General features: G+C 40.8%; 2 protein-coding genes across 2 annotated transcripts in view; both read left to right on the forward strand.

Moving 5' to 3' along the window:
* LOC117388978 (nck-associated protein 5-like) overlaps positions 1–8047 on the forward strand; it is a 39939-nt gene extending 31892 nt beyond the window's left edge. The window contains exons 7-9 of the mRNA XM_055230401.1: positions 5644–5811; positions 5914–6321; positions 8039–8047. Coding sequence (XP_055086376.1) covers positions 5644–5811; positions 5914–6321; positions 8039–8047 — 585 coding nt within the window. The remainder of the gene's footprint in view (positions 1–5643; positions 5812–5913; positions 6322–8038) is intronic.
* A 17646-nt stretch (positions 8048–25693) lies between these two features.
* Positions 25694–26102, forward strand: part of LOC129457277 (uncharacterized) — a 5168-nt gene continuing 4759 nt past the window's right edge. The window contains exon 1 of the mRNA XM_055230402.1: positions 25694–26036. Within this exon, the coding sequence (XP_055086377.1) occupies positions 25694–26036 (343 nt within the window). The remainder of the gene's footprint in view (positions 26037–26102) is intronic.

The following is a 26102-nucleotide window of genomic DNA, read 5'->3' on the forward strand; positions in this document are numbered from 1 at the left end:
GTTTGGCCCTCGAAGAACTTTCAAGTGAGGTACCAAAGTTTATTTATGCAGCACCGTTCACAGACAAGGAAGTCACAAAGTGCTTCACAACAACAAGTTAAAACTCATAAAAGATTCAGGCTGTAATCAGCACGGACAGAAACTTCTTTGAACTACTAGATTATGTTATAGATTATATATAAACTGTTCACACTAGTTGTATTTTTCACATTTGGTGGGGTAATTTATTTTTTTGTGATGAGAAAAATCGGCTTATTCAAAGTCAATGTTCCTGTTTTTTACTGTCTTTAAAACATGAAAAATCAAACGAGTCCAATGAGGTTCATCTGGTCTGATCATTTATTTGAAAAGATTCTTTTTTCAGACCAAGGCTTCGTTTGTTTTCATCTCTGACAGTTTGTTCTGCTCACTAGCGCCTCACAGTGGTCACATGATGTTGCTGTGACGTGTCCGTTCAGCTGATTTAAACACGTTTTGGGGTTGTTTTTCTACGGCGGAGGCAGGAGGACAGCGCCATCTGACATTTGTGAGTGTTATACCCCACATTAGAACCACATTATGGACCGGGACGGAGCAAACATCGTCAGGACAGAGGACAAAAAACATCATCTCTGGATTAAGGAGGTGACTGACATACAGAAACCTGCCCACGGGACTTTAAACCAAGACAAGGGGCCTTTTTTACTGTGACACACCTGGGATACTACAGATGGCGCTGTTGTCCTGCCTCCACCGGTATGAAAACAGTGCCAAAACACATCGCAGTAACATCACGTGACCACTGTGAGGTGCTAGTGAGCAGAACAAACAAACTAAACCTTGGTCTCAAAAAAGAATCTATTCAAATAAAAACAGAACTAGTTCATTTTAAACAGTTTGAAGTGGTCCAAAGTTATTCCTTACAGGTAAAGTCTTAAAATCTTGGAGACAAGCAAGTGGCAGGGATCCACCAGGAAAGTTACATAGTGGAGCTTTAGCAAAAATTTAATCTGTCAACTGGACAAATCGTTGTATGAGTGAGGACAATAAACAGAGAGAGAGCAGCTCAGGACACAGTCTGCTGTCCATCTACATCTCAAAGACACTGACCACAACTTTGAAGAGAGTGAGGGTCAGATCTGAGACAGAGAAAAGAAATGGCTTGAGAGGAGAGTTAAAGAAGATATTTTTGATAGGAAAGAGAATCTCTCCCCGATCTTGAACTCTATCCTCAGACCCAAAACAAAGAGAACAATAGCAGGGTCGTTAAAGGTTGAATACGGTTGTTTAAGATGTTAAAGCTGTTTCCAGTTTCAGTGAAGTTAGCTCCTCCCTAACGTCTACAGCTAAACGTCTTCACTCCTGCAACAATTTGTCCAGTTGACAGATTTAATTTCATCTTTTGCCATGGATCAGACCTGGACACAGACATAGTGGAGCTTTAAAATGCAAAGAACCAAAAATGTATGAGCCACAGGTGTATTGGAGTCTATGCCTAATATGTGTGCACGAAACAAATACACAAAAGAGCTCAGGAGTGTTATCTTAATGTTTCTTCAAAATGCCACCTGTTCTTCACATTAAAATGTAAATGTCTGATCCAAAACACAAAAACATTTGATAAAAAGTAATGTGTATTTCTCTCAAAAGCACTTTTAAAGACTTTGAGCACGAGCTTTGTCCATTATCCACGCTTGACATTTTGTAAGAACGCACAGTCCTCAGATATCAATGCACTGTCTGAGTCTGCAGAGAAAACTAATGAGGTTTTACAGGTTTCTAAAGTACTTTGATTCTTCATTGTTGAGTGGCTGGAGTTCACTGCATGTTGACGCTGACGGAGAGAGGAACAGCTAATCAAAAGATTTAAGAAGAAACACGAGGGAAAAGTGGAGGCCATTTTAAGATCATTTACCCAAAGCACGTCCCAGTCTGGGGCTGTGTGTTAGAAGTACATACAGTGTAGTTTTACAGGTATACATGAGTACAAGTATACATGAGTACAAGTATACAGTAATACAGGTATACAGTAGTACAAGTATACATGAGTACAAGTATACAGTAGTACAAGTATACAGTCTGGTGTTATGTGGTTAGAGGTAGATACAGTTCAGTTTTACAAGTATACATTAGTACAAGTATTCTTATGTCACTATTAGTCACTCAAAGTATTTACAGTATACAGGGCTAGTACTTCACTCAAAGTATTTACAGCATACAGGGGTAGTACTTCACTCAAAGTATTTACAGCATACAGGGCTAGTACTTCACTCAAAGTATTTACAGCATACAGGGCTAGTACTTCACTCAAAGTATTTACAGCATACAGGGGTAGTACTTCACTCAAAGTATTTACAGCATACAGGGGTAGTACTTCACTCAAAGTATTTACAGTATACAGGGTTAGTACATCATCATAACAACAACAACAACAACAACAACAACAACAACAACAACAACAACACACCTTTGGCATTTCACGGCCTGTTATCAACTGTATAACATTGTATGTGACAAAGAAATATCTATTTATCTCTATCTATCTATCTATCTATCTATCTATCTATCTATCTATCTATCTATCTATTTATCTATCTATCTCTATCTAATCTCTCTATGTCTCTCTCTCTGTTTCTCTCTTTCTTTCCATCTATCTAATCTATCTCTCTCTGCCTCTTTCTGTCTCTATCTCTGTTTAGCCATCTCTTTCTTTCTATCCAACTATCTATCTAATCTGTGTATGTATCTCTCTTTCTCTATCTCTCTGTTTCTCTTGTTCTATCCATCTAAACTCTCTCTTTCGCTCTTTCTATATCTATCTATCTATCTCTCTAATCTACCTCTCTTCCTCTTTTTGTATCTATCTCTCTCTGTCTTTTTCTATCTCTCTCTCTTTATGTATCTGTTTCTATCTCTCTATGTATCTTTCTCTCTGTTTAGCCATCTCTTTCTGTCCAACTATCTATCTAATCTATCTATATATCTATCTCTATCTATCTCTATCTCCGTTTCTCTTTTTCTATCCATCTAATCTCTTTTTTCTCTATATATCTATTTATTTCTCAAATCTATCTCTCTCTTCCTCTATTGTTTGTCTCTCTTTCTATCTCTGTCTCTTCCTATCTCTATCTCTTTATCTATCTATATCTTTCTATCTATGTATCTATTTCTCTCTCTATCTAATCTGTCTCGCTCTCTGTTTCTCTCTTTCTCTCTATCTAATCTATCTCTCTCTCTCTGCCTCTTTCTGTCTTTATCTCTCTATTTTTAGCCATCTCTTTCTTTTTATCAACTATCTATCTAATCTATCTATGTATCTATCTATCTCTTTCTCTATCTATCTCTGTTTCTCTTTCTATCCATCTAGTCGCTCTCTCGCTCTTTCTATATCTATTTATTTCTGTAATCTATCTCTCACCCTCTCTATCTATCTCTCTAATCTATCTCTCTTCTTCTATTTGTCTGTCTATCTCTCTCTGTCTCTTTCTATATCTCTATCTATCTATCTATCTATCTATCTATCTATCTATCTGTTTTCATCTCTCTATCTGATCTATCTCTCTATCTCTGATGATCTGATGAACTGGTTTAAAGTATCAAAATGTTACAGTTATAGGAGCTGTACCTGATTAGTTTATGGTGACCACACGTCCCCATTGACCCGGGACAGTCCCAGTTTGAGCCCTGTGTCCCAAAACCATCCAAAACCTCTGATTTGTCTCAGTTCTACACAAGAAATGTCTCATGTCCCTGTTTTTAACCAACTGGATCCTGCCAACCAGAGCAGTGGATTTATTGTCATTTGTTTTGCTAAAATACAAAAAAATACAGACACAAGTGAATCAATGATCGACTCTTTTCACAGTTTTATCTACACCAAACATCCCAGCCCCAGTGTCCCAGTTTATTTATTTTAAAAACCTGCTCACCCTGGGTTTGTGCTGTTTTAGAACATGAAAAACAGCCCTAGTTGAGTGTGAACTGTTTGCAGTGGTCCAGACATATTCCAGTGTGTTCTGAGAATCCTAATTACTCTCTGCGATAAGTTTATAAGCACTTTTCACTTTCAGAGGCCAGAGCGGTCACACAACTGATAACAACAACAGACGGACACTGCACCAGACGCACTCTCTCACAATGGAAACGCTTTATAATGAACTGCAGACAGCACAGGGCGGTCTCCTGCACACGGCGGTCTCCTGCACAGGGCGGTCTCGTGCACATGGCGGTCTCCTGCACACGGCGGTCTCCTGCACAGGGCGGTCTCATGTACACGGCGGTCTCATGCACAGGGCGGTCTCCTGCACAGGGCGGTCTCGTGCACGCGGCGGTCTCGTGCACAGGGCGGTCTCCTGCACACAGCGGTCTCCTGCACAGGGCGGTCTCATGTACATAGCGGTCTCGTGCACACGGCGGTCTCGTGCACACGGAGGTCTCGTCCACACGGCGGTCTCGTGCACACGGCGGTCTCCTGCACACGGCGGTCTCCTGCACACGGCGGTCTCGTGCACACGGCGGTCTCGTGCACACGGCGGTCTCCTGCACAGGGCGGTCTCCTGCACACGGCGGTCTCGTGCACACGGCGGTCTCATGCACACAGCTCACTTTAAATGCAGACAGCACATGCGTTTACAACACGTCTTTACATAAATGCTACTTTATTGCAGCAAGAAAATGTGCCCTGCCCCTTTAAACAGGAGCTCACCCCGTGAATACCTCACCCCATTGTAAACATGTTTACCTGCTCAGGTCTAAACACCAAACTTTATTCATTCAATTAACGATTCACTGCCTCTCACAACACTCAGCTTTACTACATACTTCAGCTGGGACAAAGTCTACAACAACACTTTGTATTTTAAAACCAGGCCCATAAAACCTGCAGAGTGGAAAATGTCAATTCATTTTTCAATTAGCCCGAGGATGAGAAGAGACAGCGGTGTGTCCACTATATTGATTCACAGAGAGGCGTGACAGGGACAAATAGACCGCCCAGGGCCCAAGCACAGCGCTTCTATATATTGTTCAGACAGTGGAACAATATTGAGAAAAAGGAAATAGATATTGGAAAACTTAACATCAGGAAATAGGTTTGACATGGAGTAAAAGAGGTCGGCCCCTGTGAATGCAAATGAGAGCATATACTCTGTGGACGCGCAATTATGCTAAAATGTATTTATTGTTTTTCTGTATGAGGAGTTATTGGACAAAATAACCCAGTAAAGTCATTTTCACACACACAGAACAGCACACGGCTCTTCTCCAGACAGACGAGCAAATGTTCACAAATGTGTACACACCTCAGAGTAAAACTGGGATTAAACTGGGACTGAACCCAGACCTAAACCTGGACTAGACCAGGACTAAATCATGGAGAGAAGTGGACTAAACTGATACATCAGGGATAAACTGTGATCCAAGGACCAAACCTGACAGAATATGAAGTACAAAAAGACGTGAAAAAAAGTCTGCTAAAAATTATGTCTTGACTAAACATTTTACTGAACTTAAATAATCAATTAACATAAGATATTCAAATTTAAAAGAAAATACAGCTATACATGTTTAGGTTGAATTGTTTGGTGGGTAATATGAAACAAAGCTACATAAATTGCTACTTCATTTCTTTTATAACTGACTAATAATTCCTTATCTATCTTCCAGGACCTGCAGAGGAACGGTAAAGCCAGTGTCCCGATGGGGCGCTGGCCCAGTCTGCTCAGCCTCACCTGTCCCAGGAGCAGTGGCAGTGACCAGTCCCTGTCCAGCGGCTGCAGCGAGTACTCATCAGGATCACACACCTGGGCAGAGGGGCGGGGCTTATCCAAACAGGTGAGGTCTCTACTACTACCACTCCCTCATCCGTCTTAAATATTATTGGCCTATAGACTGTTGTGATCTCATCTGAAACAGCCATTTTTTCTTTATTTCCAGTGCGGAGGTGGGCGGGACAAGCGTCTGAGCAGTGGATCCTTCTCCAGTAACCACTCCGCCCCCATTGAACCAACAGAGCTCGGCTGGAAAGAGGGTCACATCCTGAAAGGACTGAAACGTCTTCAAATGTGTCCCAGAGAGGCTTCCTTACATCCCCCCTCGACGCACTGCAACGACTGTATGACGTCGAATGAAGGGATCTACTCTTTTGGGATGAAGAGCGGGCAGAAAGTTAGCGCTACCAAGCAAGTGACGCCTGCTAGCAAGACTAATAAAGAAGTCATTGAGGATGTAGCGGTTAACGTGGCTAATAGTGAGGCTAGCGAGCAACCAGCTAAAGAGCTACTAAGCTTGGATAAATTTGGTGATTCAAAAGCAGCTGGAAATACTGGTCTTTTGCTGTCTCCAGTAACGGATAACTTTGCATTTTTGCCCACGGTTAAACCAGGAGTTAGTCCGACAGACGGGTTACTCCAAATGGACGATGATAATTCACTAGAAAGGCAAAAATGTTTGAAGCTAAGTGATAAGAATAATAACCAGGAAAAGACAACAGACAGGAAGTCGAGGTTGGATCAGGTTAAAAAGCAGCAAGGCGGTTTGAAGCAAGCGGAGAAAGGAAGTATTCAAAGTACTGCAACCAGGGTCCTGAGTAGTGAGGCTAGACAGAGGAGTTCATCTATGGAGGTACCACAATGCCGGGACCAAGCAAGTCAAGTCGAAGCCCAAATGGAAAATGGAGCAACCGAATCTTCGCAACTGGGCCAAAAACTCGATATTAGCGATTCAGCGAGGAGGGCATTCATTTTGAGGAGTAAGAGTGCAGATGGAGGACAAGATCAAGCAAAACATACTCACTCACCTTTGCACCAGAAGCTTATCAAGGATCATAAGCAGAAAGCGCAAGCTAGCTCCTCCGGGCAAAGCGTCGCAAGTAAACGCTCAAGTTATAGCAAAACGCACGGTGCAAGCAAGAATCAATTCGGTAAAATTGAAAGGGAGGAGCAGGAAGTAGTGACGACTTCAAAATCTCTCGATAACGTGCAAAATCGGTCTCCGCTCGCATCTCCGGTTAAGAATTCGAAGCCATTTAAGCCGCAAGAAGGTTTGAAAAGTCCAACGAAGATCCCGATGCAAATCACAAGATGTCAGTCCAACAACGAGACAATTGAAGATGGGGTTTATGATCATCTGCTGTGTTCGCCCAGAAAGCAACGAAGACAAGATTACGATGTTCCCAATTGTGAGCATAGGTCTCCCTCTCCCCCGCCACTTCCTCCTGGCCGAAGTACATCACTGCTTCTCAGATCTAGCTCTGATTCGAAAACCCAAATGCCACTTGGCGTCAAAACATCAAATTCAGCGAAATCCAACCAGCTACTTTGTGGGCAAGACAATCAATATGCAAAACTAGACACGCACATTGGTTCAGCGAGGATTTTCCAAGTTCACGAATCGCAAGCCGTACCGTCCGTAGCCACGTGCTATAATGAAAACGGGCCGCATTTTATTTTGGCGAGTCAAAACATCCTCCAACGATCTCAACAAAGCATAAGTGAGCCAAAGCTGTCTGAAGCGCTTCCACATACCTACTCAAACGTTTACTATCATGGCATCGTTCATAATCCTCAAAGTGCAACATCTAGAGCCGTTAAAATGACCATCCCGGTGAACGCCAAGTCCCACGAAGCAATCGCCGGACAAGAAAGCAATACTTTCCTTGTTTTTGAACGCCCAGGTAAAGATGACACAAAATGCCTCAAAACTTTTCAAACTTTTTCTTGCGATCCTCAAAAGATGCAAGACGAAAAAGCTCGCCGTAGAGTTGAGATGCGTTGTAATTCGCTGGATTCGGAGCCTTGCGTACAACCGCTAGCTCCCGAACATGGCGTAATGTTGGATTGGGGATTTGACGAAGAGGGTTGGCTATTCAAAAGATCAGTTTCAGTATCAACTAGACCTCCTTTCAAGCCTGTAATGGGGATGAACGGCGCTAAAGCACGTAGTCAGAGTTTCGGCGCACGCTACATGGACAGGCCAAGTTTCAATCGGTCTGGTAAAGTTCGTACGCAAATCAAAACCCACTCAGGAAGTTCGCTAAATTCTCTCGGTGATGTCCTTCCAGGTAGTATGAGCTGTTCTAGTAGCTACCACTGCCCCATGAATAGATCGCTCTTGAATAACTTCTTAATTGAAGAAGGTCTAGCTGCCCCTTCTCATTTGGCGTCATCCAGCGAGAGATTACAAAGCTTAAAACTACAACGTGAACAAGCGAGAAGACTTCAAATCGAACAACAATTTTCCAGCGCGTTTGGAGAGCCGGTATCGGAGGAACCGGAAAGACAAAGCACTATTACCACTATCGAAGAGAAGGTCATGATTGGAATTGAGGAAAATTTGCACAAGTCGCAAGAACAAGAGAGGACCACGGAGGTAAAGCAAAAGTCAGGGTCAAGTCTGGCAAATTGGTTTGGGTTTAGAAAGAGCAAACTGCCAGCGCCGAGTAAAAAGACAGAAGCGCCGAAAGTGAAGGAGGAGAAGAGGGAGCAAAAGATTACGTCACTGCTCGGAGGGAAACAGACCAAGGCCGACAAGAAGAGAGAGAGACGGAAAAGTGAAGGCAAAGAAATGTAAGAAACTGAATACATTTGACATCAGTGTTGTGTATGTACAGTGAGGTCTGTGCTTGACCGGCCTGATACTATAAACCAGGTCAACTTAAAGCTACCATCTGTAATTAGACTGGCCGACCCACTCCGGTTGCAAAGGCCAAGTGAAGGGAGGGTGGAGAGGGACATCTGCCCTCTACTGGTGAAATAGTATAAAGTACTACTATATAAAACACCATGTTACAGCAATATCTTTCTATACATGGCCTGTGTTTTAAGATTCATAGTTTGCTCGTACATTTTCATTAGCCAACAGAATTTAGAACAAAAAAACATCAGGACTTTCCTGCGTCATGTCTTGAAAAAGCAGTGTTAAGACAAAACATTGTTCAAACCACACTTGTAGGGATTATCATAGTAAAAATGTTCATATTTGTCCACTGATCTGAAGGTTGGCGGTTCGAATCCTGCTCTCGACATAAACACAGTTGGTAGAGCTGTCAGGTCCACGTGCTTTGAGCGTCTTGAAGTAGAAAAAGCTCTGTATAAAAATGTGACAATTTGCCATTTTACCATTAATATTAATATTAAAATATCTCTAAAATGATCCATTCTTGCCTCAGCCTGTACTTAGGGACGTCGCCAAATCAAATTTTGTGTTAAACTGTGACAAGAAACATCATGTTTTTAGGATTATTCATGATTATTCAAACCATGTCTGATACATCACCATTCCTCTAATATGACCCAGTTTATTGAAATCAAACTGAACTAAAGTAAATTAAAGCTGATATGACACAAAGGCTAGATTTTGTGTAATACATTGAATATTTTTTAGATAATTATTCCATTTTTACCATTATAGTCTGCCTTAAATATCTCTGGTTATCAAATAATAATAATAATAACAATAACAATAATAATGATAATAATAATAATAATAATAATAATGATAATAGTAATAATAATAATAATAATGATAATAATAATAATAATAATGACAATGATAATAATAATAATAATGACAATGATAATAATAATAATAATAATAATAATAATAATGATAATAATAATGCTAATAATAATAATGACAATGATAATAATAATAATGATAATAATAATAATAATAATGATAATAATAATAACAATGATAATAATAATGATAATAATAATAATAATAATAATAATAATAATAATAATAATAATAATAATAATGACAATGATAATAATAATAAAGATAATAATAATAATGACAATGATAATAATAATAATAATAATAATAATAATAATAATAATAATAATAATAATAATAATAATAATCCTCTGTATTCTAACACTTATCCTCTAAACTTGCCTTCTGTTCTTCCATTTATATAATCTACTGACATCTCCGTCTCATCTCATCACTGCCCAAAACTTTTAATCAAATAAATTGGTCCATATCACTTACTCCAATATTATTATTTACTCCCTTGTATGCTTAAATCTATCAAACCATCTTAGACACATCACTCATTCTCGCCCCCGAAACAAGTTGTGACACATTTTATAAAGATCCGTGCCAGGTTTTCAGAGATAGAGCTTCATCCATCAGTTGAAACCACTCTAGGCATGTTGGGGCTTTGTCTACGGATGGTTTTGTTGATAAATGTTTATTTCTTATAGCTCCGTGACGAGGAGAGAGCCCCATGATGCAGTGCGCTCTTGTATTTCAATGCCATGTCCCGGAATGTCCCTCAACGACCTACAAGCGCACGCAGACATCACGGGAGACCCAAAGGTAAACTGCAAAACAATGTACAGTTTAGAGACAACAGGAGACATGGAGTTGTGTTTTGTTTCATTCACACACGTTTAACGCACAAACAAACTCTGCACATTTAGGCTGAGTTCTTCTCTCAGACTGAAAACACTCTGCTCCACCTTGTGATGTCACGTCATGTCAAATCTCCACTGAACAAAAGGTAAAAGCAGCCGTTGACTTGAAAACTACCACTTCATGACATCACAAAGTGGAACAGAGCATTTTGAGCTTTGGAGATGTTGACAGACTAAAAATTGCAGCACAAAACACAACTGTGGCTGTGTTTTTGAGGAGGTAACAGCATTAGAACATTCTATGACTGAAAGGTTTTTATGTGTATTGTCACTGTCCTTGTCTGTTTTTAAAAATGGACCACGACTCTGGAATAAAGATGAATTAAAATTGAATATATAAATAGACTCGCTTTGTCTAAATTGGCTCAAAACTCAAAAGAGTCCATTTTGTGTGATATAAGGTCGTTATATTGTGACATAATTAGACACTGTGAGCTCTGTGCAGCTAATAATAGACTATCTTTATTTATTTATTTATTTATTTTATTGTCAACCTGTAAGCCCTGAACGCAGCGCTCTGATTGGCTGTGCTTGGGCTTGTGCAGTTTCGCGTTGCCGTCTGAGCTGGAAAGTTTTAAAGACCTACGTCCTCCTTCTGTGGTGTGAAATCCTGGAAGCTGATCATAAAGATTTGAAAGATTTTAATCTTTTTATGCTGAAATGCAAAATCTAAGAAAGAAATGGTTTAGATCTCACAGATACAAAGAACTGCTTGTGTAGTTGTTTACCCTCGATGTGCTATTACTATTTTGAGTGATCATTTATTTGCCTTTTTTCTTTGTTTTATACATTGTTTTTTATTATTTTTGTTTAGTTTTTTCATTTTATACATAATGTATAAGGGGTACAAAAAGAGAATAGCAAATCAATATTAAAAAAAAGCACATCTGAAGAGAGTTTATCATGAATAGCTTTCCTTGTGTGCTTCAACAATTATTAAATTATATTCTATTTTATTTAGTGCCTGGGAGCAAAAATAGGCTCTATAAAAAAATATTATGATGTTTTAGCTGATGGTTGTGATTCCAGGATATTTCGCCAAATATCACTCCACTTTATGTGTTTGAAGGCTGCTAACCAGGGCCGGTCCAGACTTTAATCAGACTGAGCAACTGCTGAGGGCCCCGAGGCCACCAGGGGGCCCCCCAGAGCCTGTACATTTATATTGAAAACAACATAATATATCAAGTTTTATTGGACACAGGCTCATGTGTTTACAGTAGCTTAAATATCACTCTAAACAATTACATTTGTTTTATATTTATAATAGTAAAATATCTGCTGTCTACATGTGTTTTTGAGTCGTGCAGAGGTGAGGGCAGCTCTGTGTTTACACCGGAGCAAGGACCCCACATAATGTAAATGTAAGAAACACTGTCACAACTGGAACATGTTAAAATCCAACAGAAACGAAGAAAAAATGTCTAAAATTTTAAAACTCTTGACCCCCCCACCCCAAATGTTTGTGTTCTGTTCTTGTGTCTGTTGTAGTTGTGTCATTCTGGATGTTTTCAGTCTGATGTTGGTCAGATAAACACAAATACAATAGTCATAATGAGTCAAATGTGAATCACCAATATCTGAGCCCGGAGGCACCTGATGTCGGGGGCCTCAGAGACAAATTCAGCTTAGGGACCCCTGAAAGCTCGAGCCGGCCCTGCTGCTAACCGTTGTGTTTCACGGGAGACCTGCCTGAGAAAACTGTGAAAAGGATGAGTTGGGAGAGATGTAATCCATGGAACACATTTGCATTTTTGTAAGAAGCTGATACAAAAGATGTGGGTGTTTTTCTGGGATTATAAGAGAGTGCAATATGGTTCTTTTTTTTCATCTTCTTGACTTTTACTACTAAAAAAAACATTAAAAAAAAGACAAGGTTCACTTAAAAAAGTCCAAGCCAATACTCTGATAAATGATTTGATCCTGATAATTCATTTGTACTAACTTTCACTTTTCTCTGCCAAAGATGCCGATGATGAACAGGAGATCTGACAGTGAGAACGGATCAGCCGTGACGAGCCCGTCCCAGGACGCCATCATAGGTCTGAATCATACATTTATACCTTCTACTTAACCAAAAAACCCACCTCTTTTAGCTACTTTGTTTTCGCTTTAAGACTGTACTATGTGTGCTTTACCATTTTACAGTTTGCAGACAGAAGTGAAGACCAAAAATTACTATTATGTGTAAGTCCTGATTCTGGTGTTAGCAGTGAGACGTGCTGGATGCTAACGTCAGCCTGTGTGCTCCATGTTTCTTTTACTCATTTGCTTGTTGTGCTGTTTTTTTTTTACGCATTTGTAATAATTTTTTAACCAAAACATTTGTATATTAACAGTGGGAGACCTGATTGCTTGTCGTCATAGCTTCATTCAGTAACAGTTGCATGCACAGATTGAGGCATGGTGACGCCACTGGTTTCAAAGGTCTTATATTACGCAAAACTGACTCTTGTGAGGTTTAAGCCGTGTTATAACGCCGTCACCTCCTCAAAAACACACCTGGAGTTGTGTTTTGATCATTCACACATGTTTGAGTAACTCTGGTTTACTTCCCCGATGCTCAAAATGCTCCGTTCCACCTTGTGATGTCATGAAGTGGAAGTTTTCACGTTAATAGCTCCTTTTAGCTTTAGTTCAGTCGAGATAAGTGGCTTTCCCAGAGCTGAAATGATGCAAATGATTCTAGAAATGAAGGTGTGTGGAGTTTAAAACACAGTGGAGCACTTCCTGTATCACCACATGATGACATCACAAGGTGGAACAGAGTGTTTTTTCAGTTTGAGCCTAAATATGCTGCGTTTGTGTGTTAAACATGTGTAAATGAAACAAAAAAACACAACTCCGGGTGTGTTCGTGATGAGGAAACGACATTATAACACAGATCACAAAAGAGCGTAATATGGGCCCTTTAAACTGTTCAGTCGAGCAGCTTTGAGAATGAAAACGAGGCTGTGTACTTACTATTCTTCTCCTTTTCACTTGCCTTTTATAATTTGACTTTTAGCATCTTTACACCACACACTTTTACACATTCTTACAGGCGAAGTGGACGGAGCGTTTTACTTAATGTTACTGCAGAACAAAGCTGGCAGCGGCACCAACCGATCTCCAGATATATTTACTGTCATCTGCTGTTGTTTACTGTCTGTAGTAGTAGTAGTACTTGTCTACTACATATAATAAACATGTTGTAGCGGTAGTAAATGCAGTAATAATTGACATACTCCTGAAGTGGAGGCTTGATAGCTGATTGGCTGCAGGTGTGTAGTGGGCGGTGCCAGAGTCTCCGCCCACCTCCAGGTACAGACACAAAAGGAAGGAGGAAAAACAGCACAGAAACACAGGGACAGACTGGGATCTTGACAGAAATACTTCATCGTAGTAACGGTAGTAGTGTCAGCACCACTGCAAACTACGTCACTGAGCGTTATGAAATATGCTCCATCGCTTAAAGGAGAAGTAGGAGTAGGACTTTCAGATTGGACATAAGGAAAACCACTGATATCACTCCACTCACTGCACATATCAAGGGCTGCAGTAGTAGTAGTAATAGTAGTAGTAGTAGTAGTAGCAACAGCAGCATTACCGTTTGGACCAGTTCAAGTCCAGTGTGTTTCGTCGCTTAAAGAGCAGGTGGAGGACTTTATGATCCTCTCTTGCTGTGGATGATTGGACTGAAGTGTCTTGCCAAAGGTTACGTCTGTGTGTCCCTCAGTCATCCCTCAGTCGTCCCTCAGTCGTCCCTCAGTCGTCCCTCAGTCGTCCCTCAGTCGTCCCTCAATCGTCCCTCAGTCGTCCAGGTCTGACACAAAACGAAATTTTAATCAGTCACTGGACAAATCGTTGACGGAGTGAAGACGTTTGGCTGCTCGTCCAAGCTGCTTCTTCGGTTCAAAGGTTACAGTTATAATATGCAAGGATTTAGTCATCAACCAGTGACAGAAGTAGTTGTTTTGGTTGTAGAAGTAGTAGTAGTAGCACTGGGAGTAACAGTAGCAGTTTTACTAGTAGTGGTAGCAACCGCAGCTTTAGTGTTTTGACCAGTGTAAACCGGGTGAAGACACATACGTCCAGGTGGAGGACTTTGTGACCGGACGTCCTGCACGTCTCAAACATGATCTGGACGTTCTCTTGCTCTGGAGGGTGAACTGTAGTATTCAAGGATTTAGAGCAAATCCTCCACCTGAGGTACTCCTGAACAACACGAGCAACAACGTCACAGACTGAGCACCCGCTGACTCAGAGGCACTGAAGGACGGGTCAAATGCACAGGACAAATGTCAATAAAGTGTGGAAAAAAAGCAGTTTGAGTAGCAGTAGTACTAGTAGCAACAGTAGTAGTAGTAGTAGCAGTAGTGGTAGTAGTAGTAATACAGTAATGGTAGTAAAAGTAGGAGTAGTAATTGTAGTAGCAGCAGTTGCACTAGCAGCAGTAGTAGCAGTAGTACTTGTAGTAGCAGTAGTACTTGTAGTAGCAGTAGTAGTAGTAATAGCAGCAGTAGTAGTAGTAGTAATAGCAGCAGTAGTAGTAGTAGTAATAGCAGCAGTAGTAGTAGTAATAGCAGTAGCACCTAAGAGTAGCAGTATGAGTAGCAGTAGTAATTGTAGTAGAAGCAGTAGCACTAGCAAGCAGTAGCAGTAGTAGTAATCACAGTAGTAGTAGCAGTCGTAGTTGTAGTAGTAGCAGTAGTAGTTGTAGTAGCAGCATTGGTGTTTTGACCAGTGCAGACCAGGTGAGACACTCGTAGTACCTCTCGTGGCTTAAAGTACTGTCTGGTCATAGTACCTCTAGTACTGTCTGGTGGTAGTACCTCTCATCGCTTAAAGTACTCTCCAGTCGTAGTACCTCGTGCTTAAAGTACTCTCCAGTCGTAGTACCTCTAGTACTGTCTGGTGGTAGTACCTCTCGTGGCTTAAAGTACTCTCCAGTCGTAGTACCTCGTGGCTTAAAGTACTCTCCAGTCGTAGTACCTCGTGGCTTAAAGTACTCTCCAGTCGTAGTACCTCGTGGCTTAAAGTACTCTCCAGTCGTAGTACCTCGTGCTTAAAGGCAGAGGACTGTCCGGCCGTGGAGCGCTCCACTATCACACCTCTCAGTGCAAATATCAAACATGTCTGATTTGGACCTTCTCTTGCCCCAGAGGGTTAATCACCTCATTAAAATTTCATCGGCGCTCGCCTAAGCTCACTCGTCCGAACCACTACTTGGAGAATTAGCGCTGCCTTCAGCTCTTGTTGTGATCGGAATAGATTTAAGGCGCCTGGACTCGGGTCACGGTCCACAGCTCTGTTATGCACTCGGTCGATCAGTCGACAACGCACTTTTTTAATTTGATGGTTTAAGACAAGAGAAAGTAAAGACGAGGACGTGTCTGGGGAGGTGAAATATTACAATATGTGGTGAAATTCACACAATAAATACATGAAGTCTGACTAAACTGATCTTAATGAAATGGGGAAATATATTTTAATGGTATTTCTATAAACATATGTACTTCAAATAGTAGCACCTTTAGTTATTTTGATTTTTATCCTAATTTTTTCAAAGAACAGACATTATTACAGCTCGGACTCTTTAACGGGCCCATTTTACACTATTTCTGATCTCTGTTCTAATGTTGTTTCTTCATCACAAATATATCTGGAGCTGTGAGACAGAAAACACTCTGTTCCACCTTGTGATGTCATCATGTGGTAATACAGGAAGTGCTCCGCTGTGTAATTGTGACGGAGATTGCAGACCAGGTAGAGAGTTGAAAGAAGTTTTATCTCATGAGGTGAAGATTACAGACAGCAGACAAAGGAGCCTCCAGTACTTATACTTCAAGAAAGTACTATCTATAGAGGCTGGTCCTATTTACATACTGTGTGTACAAGATCATAAATGGATATACAGTGGTCCCCAACTATATCGTGCTTCTCCTTTCGCGGTCGCACTGTTTCGTGGATTTTTTTAGCGCAATTTTGTATGTGCTTTGTGTTGTGCGTCCTGATTGGCTGTTGGACTGTAGACCATTGTGTCGTGCGTCCTGATTGGCTGTTGGACTGTAGACCATTGTCCATCAGTCTCCTCCGTGCTGTGTCTCCTGTCCAGTACAGAATGTGTTCAGTCAAATTTACATAAACGTTGGATCTCAGTGTGACTCTGAAGTGCTGTACGTTTGCAATTTGTTTTCTCCCCGACAAAACCCACAATGTCGATGAAACGTTCTGCACCGACAAAGACGCCTACGAAGGTTTGAACTTTGAGAGAGTTTAAACGAGAGAGAAATGTGAGAAAATGTTAACGCCTGTGTGAGAAAAGTGTATAAAGTGTGTGGTGAGGGGTTTACAGACAAAAACAGAGAGAATAATGTAAAAAATAAAGATGATACTTCACAGATTTCGCCTGTTGTGGGTTATTTTTAGAACATAACCCCCGAGATAAACCAGGGACCACTGTACTGTAGATGTTTACATGAAGGTAGAAGACGTCACTAAAAGAAGCTTGTAGTCGCTGAAAAGATGTCGGCTGAAATATGAACACCAGTGTAAACTTATCTTAAAATAAACATGGGTCACATTCTTCTTACATCAACACAAGGTTTAAGAGCAAAGTAATAAAACCAAAAAGGAGCTGTTCATTTGAGAACGACCACTTGATGACATCACAAGGTGGAATAGAGCGTTTTGAGCTTTGGAGATGTTACAGACAAATAATAAAGTGTTATTCAAACAGGTGTGAATGAAAAAACACAACTCCAGGTCTGTTTTTGAGGAGGGAACAACATTATAACACGACTTAAATCTCATTTAAAGAGTCATTTTGTGTAATATAGGACCTTTAAAGTCACAGTAGGAGGGATAGTTCATATTTATGGTACATTTATCAGTAGTAGTGGGAGTATATAAGGTTATTTGATGTGAGAGGGTGTAGAGTGATATGGGATGAACTGCAAAAGTATTCATACAAAAAAACATCTAAACTTAAACAAATGTGAGTTCTTGTTGGCAGATCTCTGGAGAGACGCGCCGCTCCCATTTGGTTTACATTGGATTTCATCATAACGTGACCTCCAGACTTTTCTAAATCATTTCACACAAACTACACTAAAACTCAATTTGTTCTACTGTGTTTACCATCGCTCTCAGTAAGAGCATCATTTGTTCCCTAAACAGGTGTGCTAATGTTTCAGACTCATTTGGGCACTATATTTAAAAATTCATAATTCAATTCGGAGGCGGCTGCAGTTTTAAAATAACTGATGCGATTCCTAAACTTTTCACACCAGATTAATGACTTAGAAACACTCCTGCTTCCTCTGTGCTCCTTTTTGTTGGTTTAGTCCAACTTATGTTCAAAAACTGCACAAATGGGCAAAAAGCAGAACTAAACCAGGACCAGAGTCGCACTGAAACCAGATTTACTCAAGAACAAAGTCGAAAACCCGGAACAAACCCGGAACAAACCAGGAATAAACCCGGAACAAACCAGGAACAAACCCAGAACAAACACGGAACAAACCAGGAACAAACCCAGAACAAACCCGGAACAAACCAGGAACAAACCCAGAACAAACCAGGAACAAACACGGAACAAACACGGAACAAACACGGAACAAACCAGGAACAAACCCGGAACAAACCCGGAACAAACCCGGAACAAACCCGGAACAAACCCGGAACAAACCCGGAACAAACCCAGAACAAACCCGGAACAAACCCGGAACAAACCCAGAACAAACCCGGAACAAACCCGGAACAAACCCAGAACAAACCCGGAACCCAGAACTGGTTTATCTCGGGGGTTAGGTTCCAAAAATAATCCACAAGTATCAGCTTTATTTTTTACATTATTCTCTATGTTTTTGTCTGTAAAACCCCTCACCACACACTTTATACACTTTTCTCACACAGGCATTAACATTTTCTCACATTTCTCTCTCGTTTAAACTCTCTCAAAGTTCAAATGATGCAAATGAATAAAAACACAAATAAAAAAAGCATCTGCGAAACAGCGAGACCACGAAAGGTGAACCACGATATACTGAGGGACTAAACCAGGACTAAACCAGGACTAAACCAGGACTAAACCAGGTCTAAACCAGGACTAAACCAGGACTAAACCAGGACTAAACCAGGACTAAACCAGGACTGAACCAGGTCTAAACCAGGTCTGAACCAGGTCTAAACCAGGTCTGAACCAGGTCTAAACCAGGTCTGAACCAGGTCTAAACCAGGTCTGAACTAGACTTAACTCATGAGTGACTAAAACATCAATTCTACTAATACTATAGTACTAGTACCACCACTATTCCCACATATTTGTCAGAGTTTAAACAGTTTTTCAGTTCAGTTGTGAATGTTTCCCTAACACAACTTGTACAGATTAAAAGATACTACAACCACAACTATTACTACTACTACTATTATTATTACTATTACAGATACCTAAAAGCACAGTACTTTACTCCTACTACTACTATAACTGTATAGTACTACTGTTATAACTGCGTCTACTGCTCTTATCTCTTTGGTCGATGTGTCATTAAGTTCTGCCAAAATACACACAGTGAGCAACTACTACCACTACTACAACATCTATACTCTCTACTACTACTACTACTACTGGTATTACTACTGTTTACCATCACTATGCTACCAGTATCACCGCAGTACTACTACTACATCTTAGAGTGGTAAACTTGACACTCAATTTTAGTATCAGTTACTATCTGAGTATTTGGTATTGATGTTTTGACAACCCTACTACTACTACCACTACTATTACTGCTACTGATCTGTTGATCTGTTTAGTGTCAGATTTGCAGTAGTACTCATTTTTGTTACTTAAGTAAAAGTATAGATACTGAAGCAAAACTAAAAGTATCACATTAAAAAACAACTATGTGAGTAAAAGTACCTGTTGAAAAATGTACTTTCAGTATTTCGTGCAGGTTTTGAGTTCTAATAAAACTTCAAATGTAGTGATTCTGATAAAGATTTGTGCAGATTTTTTTTTCCATGTGTTTTTATTTATTTTAGTTTTACTCAAATTCTGAACATGTTAAAACTAAACTCAGAAATACTTTTACTTTTCAGTCCTGTTCAAAATGTAGTGGAGTAGAAAGTACAGATACTGCTCTCAAATGTAGTGAAGTAAAATTAAAAAGTATCCAAGTACAGATATCTAAAAGTGCAGTACTTTACTTCTTGTACTGCGTTGCCGTTGTGATACTATACAATGTGAAAACTAAACTCTTTGTGTCATTAATCCTCCCGTTATTACCCACAAACCCATTCTGCGGCTCTCGTACGCTCTGACACCGAGAGTTTTTCTTATTGACGGCGTTCCTCGAATACGACGCAGCGGGAGCTCGTCGAGACCGATCTATCGTCTGTAATTCTGCTGTTGGAGGCGGCGCCATGCCACATCGGCGCGTGCTAAACTCCCAAGTAAAGACTCAACTAATCAATATGGCGACGGCCGTCCTGTGGCTCCTCGCTTCAATTATTCCCTCTTCTTGTTTACGCCGCGATGGAAATAACAATTTTCATCTGTGTTGTTATGGCAACGTGGGCAGAAATAAAGACCATATTGATGTAATTAGAATTCAAATAAGAGACATTTGGTGTGTGTAGAATAATATTATTACAAAAGACGAGGTCGGGGAGTTAAAGTGAAGCACTCGTCTGTGTGTTATGTGTCTGCAAACGACTTTTAGAATATGGGACGGAAAAAATACAACAGTCCACACTCCAATTTTAAGTAAAGCACCGGATTTGGATCGTTTGGTTTATCCACGGGTTTCAGAATGATGGAAAGTTCGGACTGTTGCCGTAGCGATTAACAGTTTAAAAGGCAAAGTGTGTTTATCTGTACAGCACAATTTATACACAAAGTAACTCAAAGTGTTTACAGGATAAGAAAGACATGAAAATCACACAAACGGAAACATAAATACTCACAAATAATCATCATAAAATTTACATTAAAGGAGAAAAGTGCAGAATAAAAACCTTTCAGTCCTAAAACAGTCCTAAAAAAAACTGTTTGGACAGTCTGGATTTAAACATTGTCAAAGTCGAGGCCTGAGTCACATCTTCAAGAAGAATGTTCCAGGTTTAAACTGCACAAAACTGAAACACTGATTCAACAAGTTTAGTCCTGGTTTAGTCCTGGTTTAGTCCTTGTTTAGTCCTGGTTTAGTTCTGGTTCAGTTCTGGTTTAGTCCTGGTTTAGTCCTGGTTTAGTCCTGGTTTAGTCCTGATCCAGTCCTGGTCCAGTCCTGGTCCAGTCCTGGTTTAGTCCTGGTCCAGTCCTGGTTTAGTCCTGGTTTAGTCCTCAGAGTGTGAGATGGTTCATGTGGTAAATGCAGATGCTTCTCTCTAAGTTTAGTTTTAACAGTTTATACCTTTGATTTTTGCTAAACTAAATATATAAATATATGTATGTATATATATATATATATTTTAAAGGGGAATACGCCTCAAAATGCTGCGTATAACACGACGCTCAAACCTGTGAACAGCAGAATGTCAAAAGTTTTGGAAATGAGATAGTAATTGATACTTAAACTAGTATCGACACTAGACACTCATTTGAGCAGGTAGTATCCATACCTGCTAATAAAAGTATTGATTCTATAAAAGTATCGATTATATAAAAGTATCGATTCTATAAAAGTCACATTCACAAAAGTTTGAGGTTTTTCGATGTGGATATTAACTGTTTGGGTGTTTAGTCTTTTCCAATACAACAACAGAATCAGACAAAATAAAATAATAACTTTTTCCGCTCCTGTTTGTACCTGAACATCTTTCACAATAACCAAAACAATATTTCCTCCAGTTCATCTTATTTTGTTTTTATTTCCGTCACATTATGAAGTGACAGAAGGCTCAATGTACCTTTTCTGAATGAACTAATCAAGAATCTGGGAGAAGCAGATGTCTGTGCTTTATGTTGTGCCAAACCGTTCACTTTGCAATCAGCAGTTCACAAATGTGCATCTCGGAATATTAAAAAGATTTCTTTATGTTCAGACCCACGCTACACGAGCTACGTCTCTAAAATAGTGACTAGAATCCAAAATGTTTTTATTACGAACATGAGCTGCAATAAATAAAAAAACTCTTAATGCGTCATAGAAGTGATTAATTCAGCCTCTACAGCTCAAATCTTATCGTCCGTCCATCCGTTTTCTTCCTCTTACGTGTCCTCGGTCCCTCGACACTGAGGAGCAGCGGCTCTACTCCGAGCTCCTCCAGTGTGAATGAGCTCATCACATGTTTTTTCTTTATTTTTTAGAGCTATGATAAGATAAGGCGAAGCAAATGTCATCGCAGTGCTGAAAAATAACAAAAGGTTCTCACTTGTACGGAGAAAAAGCGCACACGATAAACATTGACCGCCAAAAATAACGGTTTGATGTGCCGTGTGCTGAACCGTGAGGCGATATATCGTGACAGAGCGACGCAACAAACTTAAATATTCAGTCGAAATTTGGCAGCAATTCCTTTTTTCTGTATTTAAAGTTGCGTTACATTTCACTTTCGCCTCTTCTCAATCTGATGAATCTGTTTTACTTTATTACTTCGTAGTCACAGGTGTCCTGGGGCAGCCCGGCACAGACGTGGCTGCTGTTCTGTGACCTATGACCTCTCCATCCTCAAACACATGATCACATTTACACATTTACACTGACCAGCAGGGGGAGCTGTTGTGCTCAATGACACAACAGCATCTGGACTGAAACGAGATAAGCTAAAGATGCGCTGCGTAACTTTTCTGACAGAGGGTACGCCGCTTGTCTGTTTCCATGGAGATGTTATTGCTGTACCTGGAATGTTCCTCAGTGTGGCGTTAAACGGGTGTATTTATTTTTTGGTTAATTACAGGTGGTTTTATCGCTCAAAACCGTCTTAAAAACCTGCATTCTTCATCGTAGCAGCGTCACTTCTCCGCAGACCCGACCTGTAACTTTGGCTTGATGTTTATCTTCGTGGAGATAATGCCACATCACGGAGCATTCTATGAAACGCAATAGCATCTCCGCGTAGACGAGCAGGAGGCGGACGCTAGAAAAGTTCCACAGTACTCTTTTGGGTGAAGTTGGAGTTGGATTATGAAGTCGGGGCATTTGTAAAACCAGGTGGGAGTTTCCATGGCGATGTTTGGATGAATAAGTTGGTAGCAGCAGCTGTCTCTGCTCCTGCGTTAGCGCCTACAGCTCAGTGCTACGGGCTAATCTCAAGTCTGTGGCACTCGCTTCAAGAAATCCCACAATAATTCACTGAAAAAAGTCGTTTCTTGGTAAGTTCCAGTTACTTCAGTTCAGACGACGGAGAGAAGATTTGACTTGGCACTTCAAATTATCCACCAACGGAGCGATCGATTTTTTGTCTGGTTTATTTTCTTCTTCCAAATGCAAAGTGACATTTTTGAGTACAGGATATTTCTGACGGCGACGGTAGCGGAGCGTTTGTCCACCGAGCTCAAGGTTGGTGGTTGGAATCCCGCTCTCGTACGGCGCCGTTCGGTTCATCTTTAAATCGAAGCGCGTACGCAGAAATCGCACACCGCGGTGAGTAAAAGTGTGCGGTGAAAATGTGATAGCGAAGTAGCACAACGCGTATCTCACCACACAAACGCGCAAAAATGGATAGATCGACTGTAGTTCCTAGTTTTACGTAATTTCGTGGTCATTTTGTGTCTCGTTTTAACATGAAACACGTGATTTCATGTCAAAACCTGATACTGCAGATGTTTGTTTTCTTCAGATTTGGCAGTTGAACGATGATATTAAATTGAAAAATACACTTACGTTCAATTTTAATTCAATTTATTTTTGTAAAGCCCAAAATCACAACAGCAGCGTCGCCTCTTTGAGCTGAACGTGAGAACAGAAAGTTTCAAAATCAACAATGAAACGGAAACAGACGAGCAAATTAATCAACAGAAAACAAGCAAATGGAGAAGTGTCCCAGAGCAGAGCGCCCCCTGTCTTTAGACCCTCCTACTGCAGGAAAAAACAAAAAAAAACTGTAGGAAAAAGAGAAACCTCGAGGAGAACCAAAGTGAAGGAGAGATCCACTCTTAACATCGATCCCTGGTTTATCGCGGGGGTCACGTTCTAAAAATAACCCGCAATAGGCGAAATCTGCGAAGTATCAGCTTTATTTTTTACATTATTCTCTCTGTTTTTGTCTGTAAACCCCTCACCACACACTTTATACACTTTTCTCACACAGACATTAACATTTTCTCACATTTCTCTCTCGTTTAAACTCTCTCAAAGTTCAAACCTTCGTCGGCGCCTTCGTCGGTGCAGAACGTTTCATCGACATTGTGGGTTTTGTCGGGGGAAAAAAACGAGATATAGGGAGGGACAACTGTATAAAAACGTGTGCGTCGTCCCTCAGTCGTCCAGGTCTGATCCATCGCAAAAGACGACGTTTGAATCTGTCAAATGGACAAATCGTTGTAGGAGTGAAGACGTTTGGCTGCTTCGTTTTGCTGTATAAAAATGTGACTATTTACCATTTACGCACAAAAGCTCTTGCTCCGTTGTTTGTTAATTTTACTTGCCGAGTCCAATCTTCTGAAATCAAATGAATATAGTCTAAATTCAGGTAACATGAACTTACAAATCAGATGAAGATATGAACATTCTCAACTACTGTGTGCGTGCTTCCTGTTTTCTGACGTTCTTTGATGGTCATACAGTAGCTCATGTATTTGTGTTTAAATACATGCGTTTGTGGTGTGTTGGTGGATCTGCCCTGACTTGCATTTTTCTATTGAATGTGACTGGTGCATGCAACTAACCCTAACCCTGACGACGCCGTGTGTATCAGAAACACTGGTTCAAGTGGGTTTTACGTTCACAAAAACACTCTTAGGGGGTCTGGTTGGGTTTCATTATTAAAATTATAATACTGCCTCACAGCTGTAATTGGATCGGCCCCAACCACCATTTTTCATTAAGAAACATTGGCCAAGAGAAATAATGAGTTTGGAAATGTTAACTATAGCGTGCCTGTTTACTTATAATAGAGCTACAGCAGCGCTCTATATAATAAATAATTCATGTAATTTTGAGTTTGTTGACCAATGGGACCAGTCTCACAAATGCAGCGTGTTTATAGACTATTTTAATACAACGAGCAGAAGAAGATCGTTATTTTGTGTTTGGAGTCTCCTCTGCAGTTAACCCAACGTGTCAGGAAATGTTTCATCAACCGTAATAGAGCTAAAGCTGAGATCTTATTCAGAAGTACCAAACCCAAGGATCATCTTACTCTGTGAATGTTTTGGATGATTAAGAGCGATGTATATAGAACACATCCAGGAAAATAACACACAAGACTCTACCAAGTGTTTATAAAAGACACACACTTCTGTTTAAAGGTTTTCTGATCTGTTCTAATGTTGTTTCCTCGTTAAAAACAGACCTGGAGCTGTGTTTTGTTTCATTCGCACATGTTTAACACACAAACGCTGCAGAAAACACTCTGTTCCACCTTGTGATGTCATCATGTGGTGATACAGGAAGTGCTCCGTTGTGTTTTTAAACTCCACACACCTTCATTTCTAGAATCATTTGGGTCATTTCAGCTCCGGAATAGCCACGTATCTCGACTGAACTAAAAGTAAAAGGAGCTGTTCACTTGAAAACCGCTACCATTTGATGACATCACAAGGTGGAACAGAGCGTTTTGAGCTTTGGGGATGTAGACAGACGAATAATAAAGTGTGAGTCAAACATGTGTGAATGAAAAAAACACAACTCCAGGTCTGTTTTTGAGGAGGAAACAGCGTTAGAACATGAGTTAAAGCTCAGTAGAGTCAGTTTTGTGTGATACTGGACCTTTAAATGTCGGGTAGGGGTCCACCAAATACCCGTTTCCATGGAGATGTTACTGCTTTGCCTAGAATATTCAACAGTGCTGCATATACTGTATAATAATATCAATCTACGATATATTTCAGTACAGATGTTTTTATTGGTCAGATGTACCTTGTGGGGTCATTTCTCCACAGATCTGACAGGATAATGCAATAAATAACATCTAACATTAAGATTTAGGCTGTGGGTGTGAGGGATTCCAGACTAGGCATTCATTTTATTTTGCAAAATGAATGTTCTGACTCTGTAGGTGAGTCTTAGATCGTTCCCTGTGAGACTGGTCCCTGGTTCGGCCTCTTTACTTCCACTTAAACCACAGACGTGTTGTCCCCTGCTCTTGTCCCGCTCTCCTCTGTTGATCCACAAATGCTCTGCTTGTGCTCAGGCTCTGGATGCACGATGCGAACATTGGACAGTGGAATTGGGACCATCCCCCTTCCTGAATCCTGCTCCTTCTTCTCCTCCTTCCTGCACCTCCTCCCTAAGTCCTCATCCACCCCGGAGCAGGTCCTGAGCCCCCCCGGCGTCCCGGGCGGCCCCGCTCCCCTCCCCCGCTGGAGAGTCCCGTCCGGATCCAGGGACCAAGCGGGGATGCCCAGTTCTCTGTCCGATTCATCCGTGCCCCTCCTTCAGTCAGTGCCTTTCCCCCATGTGGCCTTCCTCCAGCCTGCCGCCCCGCCCCCCGAACCCAGAGTGACTGCAGTGTGCGAGCCCCACAGCCGCCTGCCCCGCCCACAATCAGGTACAGTACACAAGCCACGCCCACAGCGCACTAGCCTCATCCATAACCAGGTGTATAACAAACTAA

This window comes from Periophthalmus magnuspinnatus, chromosome 21 (assembly GCF_009829125.3).
Source record: "Periophthalmus magnuspinnatus isolate fPerMag1 chromosome 21, fPerMag1.2.pri, whole genome shotgun sequence".
NCBI lineage: Eukaryota > Metazoa > Chordata > Actinopteri > Gobiiformes > Gobiidae > Periophthalmus > Periophthalmus magnuspinnatus.